The sequence below is a fragment of the Nylanderia fulva genome, unplaced genomic scaffold (genome assembly GCF_048542155.1).
Source record: "Nylanderia fulva isolate GAGA-0341 unplaced genomic scaffold, ASM4854215v1 Scaffold177, whole genome shotgun sequence".
In the NCBI taxonomy this organism is placed as follows: domain Eukaryota; kingdom Metazoa; phylum Arthropoda; class Insecta; order Hymenoptera; family Formicidae; genus Nylanderia; species Nylanderia fulva.
Window position 1 is genome coordinate 134,955 of NW_028190023.1, and position 16,663 is coordinate 151,617.

General features: G+C 26.9%; 1 protein-coding gene across 1 annotated transcript; it reads left to right on the forward strand.

Moving 5' to 3' along the window:
* The first annotated feature begins 714 nt into the window (after positions 1–714).
* LOC114935447 (thioredoxin-related transmembrane protein 1) lies at positions 715–15,109 on the forward strand. Its single transcript, XM_029308293.2, has 5 exons — positions 715–973; positions 3,029–3,190; positions 3,428–3,602; positions 10,992–11,093; positions 11,175–15,109. Exons 1-5 carry the CDS (start codon positions 825–827, stop codon positions 11,466–11,468), a joined length of 882 nt encoding a protein of 293 aa, XP_029164126.1. The 5' UTR covers positions 715–824; the 3' UTR covers positions 11,469–15,109.
* Positions 15,110–16,663: the final 1,554 nt, after the last annotated feature.

Below are 16,663 nucleotides of genomic sequence, written 5' to 3' on the forward strand. Positions count from 1 at the left end.
GATATTACATTTTCGCTCTTAAAAATTTATAATAAATAAAATACGGACTCGCGGCTAACCCAACCTTACCCGTTCCTAGCTGCGCATTCTCCCAAGTTTATTAAAAATTTTTATTTTTATCTTTTTTTCATAAAATAGCTCTTTAGAGGACTACAAATGAGCTTACTGATTAAGAATATCCTAAATTTAATAAGATTTATTCAATATTTTGGCTAATATCTGGAAAATAAGAATCTGTAATTCCCGGCCGGCCGATAGGCGTCTCCACCATGTCGCCTGTTGACCCTTAAGTAATTATTCAAAAGGATTCGTAGCGCACAAAAATATAGTTTCGAAAAAATGACGGGATGTTACATGAGACAAAGCCAGAGCGATAGATCGTTGGTCCTTGTCTGACTCACAATTAGCTGTTCGGTTCTCAATATGGGGGTCGATTGTGTAATTTTTTCTAAAGTAAAAATGTGAAAAGTGAAAAATTTCTTCCAATCACACATCGATTTTATTTTAAAATCAATGCGTGATTGGTGGAAATTTTTCACTTTTCACGTTTTCACTTTAGAAAAAGTTACACAATCGACCCCCTGGTTCTTAGCTTAATAGTTCGGACATGAACCATATCATGGAATCATTTACCGTCTTTTTTACCGAGCGTCACGACATAGTTTATGTCCACTTTGTCAGGGGACACACTAGTACACGCGGTCGCTGAATCCCGGTGGCCGCTCTTAGGTTTCTCTCTGGTTCGGCGGTTGGCGAGTTGGCGTTGTATAACGATGCCGGTTGGCATTCGTAGTTGTCAAAGATAAAATATATTGTTTGTCGAAATGGGTCCTGTATTTTGTATCATCTACATTGCATTATTATCTGCATATGCAAGTGCGAACGCACAGCAACAAACCGAGAGTAGCTTAGTGCAACAACTCAACGAGGATAATTGGGATCTCATGCTCAAGGGAGAATGGATGATTGAATTGTAAGTTTACTCGTTCGAATTGATGATTGTCGTTATATAGTGTTGATAGCATAACAAACAATCAATATTCGAATGTTATTAATAGATATTGAAATTTTAATCTGGAATGTAAAATATAAAAATAAATGTTTGATAAGAGATATAATATAGCTTTATAATCTAAAAAATAAAATTATTCTTTTCATATATATTTATACTAAATTTTTACACATTGTTTTGTTAGTAAACACTCATTAATATTATACTCTATCAAATTATGTATACAGAATGTCCTGTAAAGGATCAACGCTTAAGGGTAGATTCCTAGGATCATTTGGAGATGATTTTTCTTCAACAAAAATGTTGATATGAATAATTTTTGACTTATAAGCGATTGAAAATACAGGGTTTTTTTGTAAACTAAGTAAGTGAAAATAAAATATTAACAAAATCAAATTCTTCAATTAGTTGCAAGTAAAGTTTATTTTAATAAAATTTTAATGTAAGTGTTTTAGAGTTATATAAAGACATATGATGACAAAAATTGGGAACATACAAAAAATTATAACTTTTTTGACATTTTTGCTGAGGAAACATAATCTCCAAATGATCCCAGGAATCTATTCTGAAGCATTGATTCAGTTTTTACAGGACATTCTCTCTGTACAAATATACAGTGGAATCAAAATGAAGTAGTCAGTATTAAAATGTCATAAACTAAAATTTATTTAATGAAGCAATACAATAGTAATAATGTAATGCATATATTTTAAAGCTAATAAATATGTAAACAAACTATACTTTACAAAACAACTGCATTTTATCTTATTGCAGTTTTATTATATAATTTGATCATTTTTCATAAATAAGTAATTATGTGATGAAACAATTTTCAGAAAGTTTTATAACATAAATAATTTATAATTAGTAATGTGATGGACCTCTATTTAGTTTTATCAAAGCTTCTAAATGCCATGGCATAGAATCAGCTAATGTTTTTATAACATTTTTGCTCAATTTCATTCCTCAAATAAAGCTATTCTGTATTATTTAAAGTTTTTTTTCTTTAATTTTGGTATTCAATTTACCCTGTAAGTGTTCTATAGGATCTGGATTTTGAGAAGGCTATTCAAGAAAATTAATATTGTCTACATTGAGAAATTATTCGATAATATATGAGATGTTCTTTAGATCTTTGTCGTATTAAAATATAAATTTATTTTCAGAAACTATATTTTTAGAGAAAATTCTAAAATTCTTTTATAGGCTATTGCGATAATAAAGCCCATTTATCCTGTTACTGATTTCTTCCAAATTATTTAGTCCTGTATGTAAGAAGCATCGCTACATATTAAATATTATGTGTACTTTCTAGTCCAATAGTATTATTATAAACTATATTTTTCTGTTTCCATATTATCTCTCATCTTTTAAAGTTTTGAATTTTATAGCTCTTTTTAGACGACAGATAATATAGAGATTATATGTATAATAACACTGTTAGACTAGATGATTTGGAAGAAATCTGTAAAATATTTTATTTATCTATTTTATGCTACCTTTAAAATATGTGTTACATTATTAACCATACAGCACAAAATATTATGAATGTTTTCAAAAAAAATTTCTAAATATTTCTATAAAATATTGCATAAAAACATTTAAAATGATTTTGGGAATATTTGAAAACTATTTAAAAAATTTTTGTGATAACATTTTTTAGAATGTTTTAAAAAACTTTTAAAAATATTTTGAAAAATGTTCTTTATCACTCAGAATATTTTCTTAAATATTTGGTACATATTTTTTAAATATTAGTTTAAATCTATATTCAAAAATATTTTTTAAACATGAAAAAGTGGACATAGAAACATTTTAAAAATATTTTCAAGAATTATTTTATCTTTTAAGAAATATTTTTAAAAGATTTTAAAAATATTTTTTGCTGTATATATTGTGTTGCTTCATTAAATTTTTTAATTTATAACATTTTCTTACTACTTATTTTTGATCTCATTATGCATATATGATAATTTATTGTATATATAAGAATTTTTATATTACAATTTTTATTAGTTATGCACCATGGTGTCCTGCATGCAAAGCACTTGAACCAATCTGGGAGCATCTTGCATCATTAAAGAAGAATCTTAATATTAATGTTGGGAAAATAGATGTGACAGATTCTCCAGGTCTTAGTGGTAGATTTATGGTTACAGCTTTACCTACAATATTTCAGTAAGTTTGCAATTTTTAAATATGATTTATATTGTACTCTTTATTGTTGTGTATACTACACATACACATATATATTATACACACACATATATATTATACTTTATATATTTTATCAATATTTAATTTATATTAAAGTTATTTATACTTTGTAAATTAAATTTTTTAAATAGTGGAGAAGATTTAAGAACATATATTTAATTCTGACTTTACATTTTAAATTTAGTTTTTACTTTCTAGTGTAAACAATGGAATATTTAGGCAATATAGAAGTCCACGAGATGAAGCCTCATTAATTGAATTTGTATCCAAAAAGACATGGACAAAAGTTGATCCAATATCTAGTTGGAAGAGTCCAACTTCATTTCATATGTCAATTTTAAGTCAATTTTTTAAACTATCTCAAGTATTACGAGTAAGTAATATATGCATGTATCATGTATAATTTAGACATACAGTGTGTGTCCCTCTACTAATCTTTTATTTCTCAAATTAAAGATAGTAAATAATAAGAAATATATATAAATAGTTTAAATCAAACTCTATTGTGAATATTGTTATTTATTCACAAAAGCTATATAGTTGAATAATGGAAGTGTACAAAATAAATTTTTTTTAAATTTTATATACACTGGTCAAAAAAATTATCGCAACACGCAATTAATATCAAAATTTTGCGTAAATTCAAATAAGCGTATCTCCGCGAAAAATTATCGTATTTAAAAAAAAATTTTTTTTGTTTTAAAAGGTGAAGTCTCTACTTTAAGAAACTTTTGTTCGATTTTGATTTCATCCTCTCCCTCTCTCTCCATCTCTTTAAAAAGTAAGTTGTGTTTCTTTTTTTTCAAAAAATTGCAAAATTTGACGAGCTCTACGGAGTGAAATAAATTTTTTTCGCAAATCTTATCCAAATTTTCGTAAAATATGGACTTTTTCCTACAAATTAAAAAAAAAACAAAGTTTGTACGATTTTTTTTGGCAGAGTTACGGCATATCAAAGTTATCTATGCATTTTTGTACAATTATCACCAGCATTAGCGGTACCAGACGCGCACCAACGATGATTGCACGACAAATTGCTAATGAAGATCTCCCTCACAGAATCAGTGATCACACAATTAAAAGACGTTTACGTGAACGTGATTTAAGATCGCAAGTTCGACATTTTCCTCTTCTAATCTATGAAACAAATGTATGATCCTTCCTTTTGGAGAAAAAGTATTGAACTCGCGATCTTAAACTACGTTCACGTAAACGTCTTCTAATTGTTTGATTACTGATTCGGTGAAGGAGATCTTCATTAGCAATTTGTCGCGCAACCATCGTTAGTGCGCGTTTGGTATCGTTAATATTAGTAATAATTGCACAAAAATGCATAGATAACTTTGATATGCTGTAACTCTGCCAAAAAAAATCGTACGAATTTTGCTTTTTTTTTAATTTGTAGGAAAAAGTCCATATTTTACGAAAATTTGGATAAGATATGCGAAAAAAATTTATTTCACTCCGTAGAGTTCGTCAAACTTTGCAATTTTTTGAAAAAAAAACACCTTATTTTTTAAAGGGGTGGAGAGAGGGAGAAAAGATGAAATCAAATTCGAACGAAAGTTTCTTAAAGTAGAGACTTCACCCTTTAAAACAAAAAAAAAAATTTTTTTTTTCAAATATGATAATTTTTTGTGGAGATACGCTTATTTGAATTTATACGAAATTTTAATATTAATTACGTGTTGCGATAATTTTTTTAACCAGTGTATATTTTCATATGATACAAGTTACAGAGCTGCTAAAAATGAATACAATATGTATAAAAACAAATATTAAAAAGGCAATTAAGAGCACACGTTGTTGACATTAACGAATTTCTATATTTGGTAAATTTAGAAACATGTAAATTATCTATATATTCAAACGAAATTACAAGTGTACGTTTCAGTTCTAATTTGAACCATCTTCAGAACTATTATTTACAAAAAACTGAAATTATTCTTTTTCGTCCTACAATAATTGTCACCAAATTATTTTCAACTGTATAAACATCAGTCATCTATATTGAGTCATTAAATCAAATAATCTGAATAATATATACATATTTGAAGAAAATTTATCAACATATTCATCTAAAATATATATTTGGTCCTATTCTTTCATTATAGTTGTAATACCTTGTTGACAACGCTATACCCGCTGCATATCTCTTACTAATGTTGAAAAAATCGTTCTCCTTTTTTATCCATGAATGTATCGGAACGTATGCTGGTTAAATGACCAAAAGAAAGGATAAACGGATAAAACACCTATAATGATAATCACTCAGTTATATTATTTGTATTAGAACCAAACTAAATTTTGATTTTCAACTATGGATATAATATACCTTCAATATTATGTGTCACGCATAAAATACAGCGAATATTCTACTTTTATTCTTTAACATGTTGCTATTATCGGTCTTAGTAGGCAACTGACATAGCCAAGAATAAAGTCGACGTGTCACACGTCGAAATGAGACAAACAACCAATTTTGGTAAGCCATATATATGGTGTCAACAAATTAGAACACTTTTTTACTTAGTAAAATTAACGATGAACAAAAACTTTTGTTTTTATATTTATTATTATGAATAAATTTTGTATTTACCTCAAGATATGTAGGATTAGATTTTTAGTAGTTTATCTATAATGTTAAGATATCCTGCATGTAAACCTTCCATATCTGTCTGCATATTAAGGCCATTAGCTTGTCTATTTATGTAAATCATTTCTGATATCAGTCTTTTATAATATTTCGGTTTTTTATCCAAAATTTCCACTTCGTCCCAAAGAAATTCATGATCAAATTCGATTTTATGTTCCATAATAGTTGATTTAGTATCAGTTTTTCGTCTTATGTGGGATCTATGTTCAGAGATTCTCGTTATCAAACGTCTGCCTGTTTGTCCAACATAAGAAGCGTTGCAATCTTTGCAATTAATCTTATAGACGACATTATTATTATTTATACTTTGAGTTTTGTTTTTTTGTACTTTAATTATATGATTTAATTTATTTGGATTCGTAAAGGCTAATTTAAAATTTAAATTTTTTGAAATATTTTTGAATTGTTCAGATAAGGTTACAATATATGGTATTGTGAAATAAAATGTGTCGTCATTAGTTTTGTTAATTTTATTGTTGTTAATTATCTCATTTTTGTTGCAAAGAATTTTTACTCTTTCTTTTATGGTTTTGAAAATGAAATCAATAGGGAACAAATTATTTAATAATAGTTGAATAATAAATTCGATATTCTTTTTTGGAACTGAGGATGTGAAAGTAGAAAGGCTTTATCTAGTAAACCTATGGCTGTTCCTCTTTTTTGGCATAACGGATGCTGTAAAAAGTAATTTAGATATCTTCCCGAAAATGTTGGCTTATGGTACCAATCCCAAATTATTTTATTATTTTGTAAAATTAAAGTCAATTCTAAAAAAATTTAATTTATTATCATTACTTAATTCTATGGTAAATTTAAGTCTTGGATGAAATGAATTAAATGTATTTAACACATCGTTCGCGCGTTAAATCATTCGGAACTGCCATTGCTATGTCATCTATATAACGTACGTATAAAGGAGGTATAAATTTTAATGTCTCTAAAGCTTTATTTTCTAAGTCTTGTAGTACCATGTCAGCTTAAATAGGCGATAATAGTGACTCTATTGGAGTACCAAATATTTGTTGATAACATTTATTATTAAAAGTAAAATATGAGGAATTAAGTAAGAATCTAAACGCTATAATAAATTCTTGTTTCGGAATTGTACAGTTATCAGATATGTAATTCCACCTATTTATAATACTTTCAATCGCCAATTCTATGGGAATATTGGTAAATAATGCCACAACGTCTAATGAGATTAAGGTGTAATTATCTTCGATTAGCATATTCGATAGTTCTTTTGTTAATTGACAACTGTTTTTAATAAAGCTTAGTGATTCGGGTATGCTTTTTTGTATTGTTTTATGTAAATAATATTCTAAATCATATAATGGAGTATCTATTGATGAGATGATAATTCTGTATGGACAGTTTATTTTATGCACTTTTGGAAGGCCATAAGCTTTTGGTAATGTACCGTCGCTGTTGTATAATGTTCTATATAAAGCTAACGAAATGAAATTCGAGTTCTTCCATCTTGTAAGCAGATCGCGAAGATCGTTAAGAAGTTTTTTTGTAGGGTCTTTCTTGATATTGTTATATGTATTCTTATCATTTAACACCTCTTCTACTTTTTGTATGTACACATTTTTATCTAAAGCAACAGTGATATTTCTCTTATCTGCACGTGTAAATACAAGATTGTTGTTTTGTTTGAGAAATTGACTGGTAATATTATTGAGATCTAAAATATATTCATTAAATTCATTTTTTGGATGTGCATAATCTGATATGTTCTTTATGATGTTGAATGAACGGTATCTAATAATGCATTGTTTCCTCTGGAATTTTTTTCTTTTTCAAGTTATTCTCAATATTCTTTATGAACTCCATGGTTAGTTTTTTATTATTTATTTCAGGCAAACTAAAATTTTCTCCTAATTGTACAAAACTTTGTATATTTTCTGGGATATCAACACCCGATAGATTAACGAACCATTTATCTTTGAATTTTTCAAACGGTTCTTGTTTGTCTATAAATGTTGTATATATATGGCTTACCAAGGTTGGTTGTTTGTCTCGTTTCGACGTGTTACACGTCGACTTTATTCTTGGCTATGTCAGTTGTCTACTAAGACCGATAATAGCAACATGTTAAAGAATAAAAGTCGAATATTTACTGTATTTTATGCGTGACACATAATATTGAAGATATATTATATCCATAGTTGAAAATCAAAATTTAGTTCTGATACAAATAATATAACTGAGTGATTATCATTATAGGTATTTTATCCGTTTATCCTTTCTTTTGGTCATTTAACCAGCATACGTTCCGATACATTCATGGATAAAAAAGGAGAACGATTTCTTCAATATTAGTAAGAGATATGCAGCGGGTATAACATTGTCAACAAGGTATTACAACTATAACGAAAGAATAGGACCAAATATATATTTTAGATGAATATGTTGATAAATTTTCTTCAAATATGTATATATTGTTCAGGTTATTTGATTTAATGACTCAATATAGATGACCGATGTTTATACAGTTGAAAATAATTTGGTGACAATTATTGTAGGACGAAAAAGAATAATTTCAGTTTTTTGTAGGTAAATAATAGTGCTGAAGATGGTTCAAATTGGAACCGAAACGTACACTTGTAATTTCGTTTGAATATATAGATAATTTACATGTTTCTAAATTTACCAAATATAGAAATTCGTTAATGTCAACAACGTTTGCTCTTAATGGCCTTTTTAATATTTGTTTTTATACAAAAGAGCCTAATTGATTGACGATATGTATAATTTAATAGAATTATTTTATAAATTTTATTAATTTTGTTTTATATTTTTATTGGTTTGTGATTGATAACTTCTTTTTCATTTTTATTGTAATCATATCAGTCTTTTCATTTCAGTATATTGTATATTATGATTAAATGACAACCTATTAAACTTTAGTTACTAATGCAGGAGTTAAAAATTTTAGAATCAAAAATAAAAAGTTGCATAATTTTAAACTAATAAAAAATATAATTTGTAAAATAGTTCTATTAAGTGGATACCTTAAGCGATTGTTATATTTGTTTTGAATAATGTTCTAGAACTTTTATTATATCAGAATATCAATATTAACATAAAAACAAAAATGATAAAAAATTATATTTTTTATTTTTTTAACATAAAAGATTTTATGAGGAATAATTTTGTGCACATACAGTTTAATTTAAATTGCTTAAATTTTTATGTCACAATTTTTTTAAACATATTTTATTGAAGCTTAATATACAATAGAGATTTTGGGATTACAAATTTAAAATCAAAAATTAAAAAATTAAAAAATTCAAATTTACAAATTCAATATTAAATCTAGCAGCCAAGTTAATCTTAATAAATTCAATGACGAGTTATAAAAAGCTGAAATTTGGTATGTAAAAATTTTCGAGATTTCTGATTTTAAATCTGCAGTAAAATTTTGAAAATTTAAAATGGCGAATCCAAGTTCGAGAGAATTTCTGCTATTTGTTGAATATGAATATTTTATAATTTAATGAACAATATGTGAATGATAGTGTGTCAATTCTAAGAAAGAATTCAATTTTTCTTGAATTTGTTGAATTTAAATATAATTTTCTCATATTGAGAGCTTTATTAAAGTCTTAGTATTTTATAATTGTTAGTTATTTGGATCGCCATATTGAATCTATTATTTTAAATTTACAAATTTTGACAATAAATTTGAAATTAATAGCCCCTAAAATTCTTAAATATGAAGTTTTAGCTAAATATAATTGATTTAATATAAATAATTTTAAAAAATTCTTAAATATTTTGGTTGTTATATGAGTTCTGCAATTTTCAGATTCTGAAGGTAGATTTTATATTAACAATTTAAATATATATATATATATATATATATATAATTATTATGATTATTATGATTATTATGATTTTAGCATATGTTTACTATCATTTTCGCTATCTAAATTTTAAAAAATGCTAATTTTAACTTATATTTTCTCATTTATTGTTAATGTAAAACTGAATGTTACCTCATTTTAAAGTTTACAGTTTACATTATATTCAAAATAAAACGGTTTTTTTTGTTTAGAAAAACGTTCTACATAAAAGTTATAGTTTTGAGGGATATATATTATGACTCAGAATTGCTTTTGAATGGTGTTTTTCAAAGTTATTTAAAAGTCTACATAGAGAGAGTTTCTCAAACAAAACACCCTATTTTTTACATAAATTAATTCCCCGTAATATTCGGCATAAAAAGTTATAAGGATAGGATGAAAAAGTGATTAAAAATTTACGAGATTTTATATTTTAGTTTGACATAATCTTATATGAACTATGAAATATTTCATAAAATATTCATTTTCTGATGATCTTGTCTCAATACTTTTATGTACAAAATAATAAAAGAAACCAATTGGTGTAAAAAAAACAAAAAGTTGTTTAAAAAGATGGTATGTAAATTGCCCTAGTAGCTACATTTATTTTTTTAAACAACTGTGTTTTCTTTACAATTGATTTTTCTCATTATTTTTTGCATAAAAGTTAAAGTAGAATTATCGAAAAATGAATATCTTAAGAGATATTTCATAGTTTATGTAAAATTATATCAAATTAAAATATAGAATATCTTGTAATCTTCATTTTGTAGCCATCCTACCCTTATAACTTTTTGTATCGAATACTGTGAAGAAGCGATTTATGTAATAAAAATAAAGTAATTCCATTTAACAAGGTTAGATTAATCTTTAAATATCTTTGAGAAACGGTATTTAAGAGCAATTCTGAGTTATGATATTATGTCCACCTCAAAACTCTATAACTTATGTAGAACGGTTTTTCTCAAAAATATTTAATTTTTAAGATAATTGACTTTTAGTTAAATTTAAAGTTTTAAAATAGGGTACTCTGCAAATGTGTGTGTGTGTGTGTGCGCGCGCGCGCGCGCTCGCGCATACACACATACATAGAGCAATATAATATATGTGTATATATATATGTATATATATATATATATATATATATATATATATATATATATATGGAATTGAAATGCTTGACTTTGATTCTTACAAACAAAATTGTATAATAATGTTAAAAGTATTTAAATTTAATAATTTTTTTCCATCTTAGGGTATTCATAACAAACTTTTGGAAGATATCGGATTACCTACATGGGGCAGTTATTTAATTTTTGCTGTTGCAACAATTATTTTGGGTGCAATATTAGGACTAGTGAGTGATATCTTTTATGCAAATACGAATTTCATATGAATAACAAATGGAAGAATAACTTATATTCATAATAATGTGCAGTTTATTGTGTGCCTGATCGACTTTATTTATCCACCAAAACCTGCGCAACAGCAAAGTAAAAAGAAACAAGATGGTACACTGGATAATTCCACACAGGAAAGAGGTTTGGATGAAGATGAAATTGCTGAAAACGTCGGAGATGATTTAGTGGATGAAGAGGAATCTGAAGTAGAAGAACCTGAAACAAAAGAATCTGAAGTAAAGGAACTTGAAGTGAGTGAAAAGGATAAGGATACTAAAACTGATACAAGTAGTCCTAATGTTCGCAAACGTAAGCCACGTAAAGCTGATTAGAGACAATATTTTGTTTAATGTAAATATATTTCACTATTATGGAACAGTTACTACTAACTCTTGTGGTATATTCCTGCATTGAGATAAAATCATTCCTGCATTGCGATAGTATATGATGTGGCATAATATTTCAAAATCTAAATAAGTGCAGTATAGATTAAAAAGGACAATTACTGTCTATATTTTACAGTAAAAAGGTAAAGGAAAGAAACTTTTTCCTAACTTATTATTGTAAATGTTTTCTTATCTACAAATATATTTTTGAAGTTATGAAAATAAATATCTCAGGTGTTATATTCAGTAAAATTTTAGAACTTTCTAAACAAAATGTTCTGAAATTTCAATTTGTGAATATTTTCAAGACTTAATCCTCTCAAAGAAATAAAATAAATACATTAAAAAGGCTTTTTTTAAGATCACGACAAATAAGTTAAATATTTAATTAGCAAGTTGTTTATTAATTGATGATGCGTTCTTGAGAGTTCTTGATATAGTAAAGGATTTTTTGAGTTCTAAAGCATTCTTTTAATCACATTTTCGAGATCGCAGCAAGATTTATAAACTGAAATATTTGTATGCATTTTTAAAATATTATAGTGAGAGAAATTAAATCTTAAAAATATTTGATTGTTTTACATTAAATGTTTTGTATTTCATATGAGAAAAAGAAAGAAAAAATGTTAAGTGATGTTTATATATCTGGTAACACATGTAATTTAAGTATATCTAATATCTTTATTAGAAAAAAGTATATAATAACATTAATTATTTTCTTTAAAGATGCATTATACAGGATGTTCCAAAAAGATTGGAACATTGAAAAATCTCGAAAAATATACGTTTCACAGAAAAAAGTTGCAGACAAAAGTTGTACGGTTTTAAAATAGTATATTAGCTAACAAGTGCGGGGGATCGTAAATCGGCCGAGAGTGCGGAAGTTTGGCGCACGAGGCGAAGCCGAGTGTGACAATCTGCACGATCGGCTGATTTATGACCCGTACATGTTGGCTACGATATTTTGTGTGACCGGTGCGTGGAAAGGGAGCCCTTTCTGAAATCCCATCATGTGCGTAAAGGGCAACTTTTCGCGCGCTGGTTGTACAAAATATATTTATTGATCTTGGGTGACGTTACCAAGATCAGATTAAGGTCACCTTGAATTACTTAAATGAAACCCTATATTTTTTATTACATTTTTATTCTTGTAGCTTACCTCGAGAACTTGTCAAAACATAATTAAGTTATTTTTTATAAGGTATTTTTCGAGTTACAAAGCTTGAAAGTTACAGTTTTGAAAGGCTTGTCGTAATTACAATTCAAACAAATTTCAAAAATGAAGACGAATGGAAGAAAGAAAGTCTGTATGTAAGGATGTTGAAGAATACGGAAAAACCTTCACTAATTCAAGAGATCACAACCATGAACAATAATGAAGTTTACGACAAGATTTTTTAGTTGCGATAAATAATTAGTTTGTATTGATATCATACAAAACGTACAACATTCTTATATATCTAATTAGAACTACATTGTAGAAGTACTTTGAATTTTTAAATGTGACCCCTAAAAATCAATGGGCTTTTATTAGATTTTCATTTTAATAATATCATGATTTATTGAGCAATTTATCTTAAACAATACGAGTTCGATTTTCAAATGACTCTTAGGAATACGTTGACTCTAACACGACTACACGTCGAAACATGTAAAATTATCCATTTATCCGATTTTGGAGTAAAAAAGAGGGTTTCCTATTTAAATAACGCTAATGCCGGCGGTTAGGTATAACTTTCAAGCCTTGTAACTCGGAAAGTACCTTATAAAAAATAACTTAATTTAGTGTTTTGAAAAGCTCTCGAGATAAGCTACAAGAATATGTAATAAAAATATAGGGTTCCATTTAAGAAATTCAAAGTGACCTTATTCTTATCTTGGTAACGCCATCCAAGGTCAAATTGATAAGATCAATAAATATATTTTTTAAAACCTTACAACTTTTGTCTGAAACTTTTTTCTGTAAAACGTATATTTTTTGTTTTTCAAGGTTTCGATTTTTTTGGAATACTCTGTATAAGACCATTAAAATATAAATTTATTAATTAATATTTAACACTAGCGGATCCTGATATCGATAATGGGGGGGGGGTCTGCAAAATTATTTATTTAATATTTTTTGTTTTCATGCTTAGCTTTTATTCCAGGATCAACGACGAATTTTTTTTAAATTGCAAGGGGCGATTTATTAACCCCTCCCCCCTCCCAGGATTCGCTAGTGATATTTAATAATTATTATTTTAGACATATATTATACAAAACGTCTTTTAATTAGCACATCACCTGATCAGATTCTTGGGATTATTTCGAAGCAAAAATCATATGTCGAGGCTATTTATATAGCATTTACACAACACTATATAATTATATATCATAGAGTACTTCTTAAGTGAGGGCAAATGAGATTTAAGGGGATATTCCTTGGTTTATTTTATGAAAAAAAAGATTATATAGACATATGTTCTAGACTGCTTTATTTTCAAAATACAAAATGTCAGAGTTATGAACAATAATATAAAATTTTTTAAAATCTCTGAAACGTTTAAAGAAAATGTTAATTTTTTATATACATACATTTGATATTAAAAATCCATAGTACCGATGAAATATTTTTAGATCTACCAAGGCCGTTTGGATAAATCAAATTAAATTTTTTTAATGAGAAAATGGGAGACCATTTTTTCTAAAAACAATTTTAAAAAAATTCGAACTAAAACTACAAAATTTATCATCTTTTTAACAATGAATTGTTTTCGAGTTAAAGTAAAAAAATTGGAATTAAGAACTATAAAAACTAATTTAAAAATTGAATATTATATGTATCAATAAGTCACCCGCTTTATTCTATTTGGTATTTCGAAGATTTGAAGTTCGATGTATCTGATCAATCTATATCCCTCATATTTTTCTACAGATTTGTTTTTCACAATTTTGATATTTTATATTTTAAAAGCAATGCAGTTTAGGGCATATGTTTATATAATCTTTTCTTCATAAAATAAATCAAAGAGAACACAGTTGTTTTTTAAAAAAAATATGCAGCTGCTAGTTGCAAATTACATACTTCTTCTTACAAAAAATTATATTTTCTTTATACCAATTGATCACTTTAATTATTTTATGCATAAAGGTATTATGGTATTAGAAAATGAGTATTTTATGAAATATTTAATACTAGTTAACATTTTTTTTGACTTTTTATATCGCAAAAGGAATGACAGGACATTTCGAAAGGATTTTTCCCGTAGATTACGAATTTGAAATTCATACTGTTCCATCACGTCACATTTTTGGAAAAAAACGAGGTCAAAAATTAAAAAAACCGTTTTTAGCATCTTTTAAATCTTTGTTACAAAGAAACAGGACATGACAGAGTATGATGAATATGATGAATACTTTATGTGAGTTCAACATTAAAGTTTGAACTTTAAACTTTAATGTTATGAAACAAAAAAGATATGACAGTACTGTGAACTCGTGTATCACAGAAGGACCTGTCATTCCTTTTGTGACAAAATTAATGTTGACCAGTGAATTGTGAATTTATGTAAGATTATGTCAAATTAAAGTATAAAATATCTCGTAAACTTCATTTTTTCATCCTACTCTCATAAACTTTTTTTGCAAAATATTGTGAGGAATCGATTTATAAAAAATATGGTTTTATTTAAAAAATTCAAAGTGACATGGATATTTTTAAGAAAACATTTTTTTGTGTATTATAGCTTGCATAATAGATTAATTTTCACTGTATATACTTTTTTTTTAATTGTCGGAAATACATAGGCGGCGCCAGAACTATTCATGCGGGTAGGTCATAGGTAGGCCAGCGTTTATATGGATGGGTCATATTTATTATGTATTTAATGTTTGTTTGGATTGTTTGGCTAAAAATGGCTTTAATCGAGTCTCCGGGAGAGATAAGCCGAATATAGTGTAAAATTAATTATGAAGGAAGAATTCAAAATTAATTATAGAATTATAAAAATAACTTCATAAAAAAAGCTGAAAACTTGGACAGAATAAGACAATATAATTATAGTATGCTAAAATTTTCTAAAATTTTAAGGTAGGCCAAAGGGTGGCCTAAGGCTCACCCAGACCCACTCTTGGCGCCACCTATGCGGAAACGTTTAAAAAATCGGGGGGACCGTGTTGAATACTTATACATATATATATATTTTTTTTTTTAGTTTAAATACATAATTACACAGTGGAACAAACAAATCACTTTTTCCTTCTCTTCGAAGTACGATAGTACGTTTTCTGAAGATTTCGCGCTGAACATGATGCCGTTGTTAAAATTTGCCTAGCACGTTAGGATTTTGAGAACATTAAAATAAAAATGGCATTTTTAACATTTTTGTGGCAAAAAAAAACTGGTTCCTAAATAAACTCAATAGCATCTGAAAGTATAATTCAAGAGCTTTCAAACGAATTTTGGTTCATCATTGTATAACTTTTTTATCAAATTATGACTGAATTTTTGTATAATCTGCAGTACAAGAAAAAAATATATATTTGCTTGCGAATGTTTACTTCATTTTTTGCAATGCTCAATTTTCGAAATACATTTAAAGATTTAATTTAATTCAATATTTTCACGAAATTAGACATTAGACCTAACATGCATTAATATGCAGAAATGATGAAATAATTTTTAGGATCAACAGGATGTCTGATTACATTTTTTTGTAAAGATTAAACTATTTTCTTTTTGGATCTATTCTTTGCAAGTAAATTCATATTACAAATTATTTTTTATTTGCTGTTATATATAAGTATATTTACCTATCTTGTAAATTATACAGATCATCAGACACATCTAAAAATTAAACAGCATAACTCGATGAAAAAAAGTCATACAGTGATGAACTAAAATTCGTTTTGAAAGCTTTTGAATTATATTACTTTCATTCAGATACCATTAAGTTTATTTAATTTTCTTTTTGCTGCAAAAAAATGTTAAAAATGGCCAAAAACATCTTTTTTGGCCTCTTTCATTTGAATTTACTTCAAATCCTAACATTTTAAGTAAATTCCGACAACGGCTTTGTGTTTAGTGCGAAAAAAATCTTCGGAAAATGTATTATCGTACTTTGGAGAGAATTTTGTGTCCCACTGTTATATTTTCCAATATT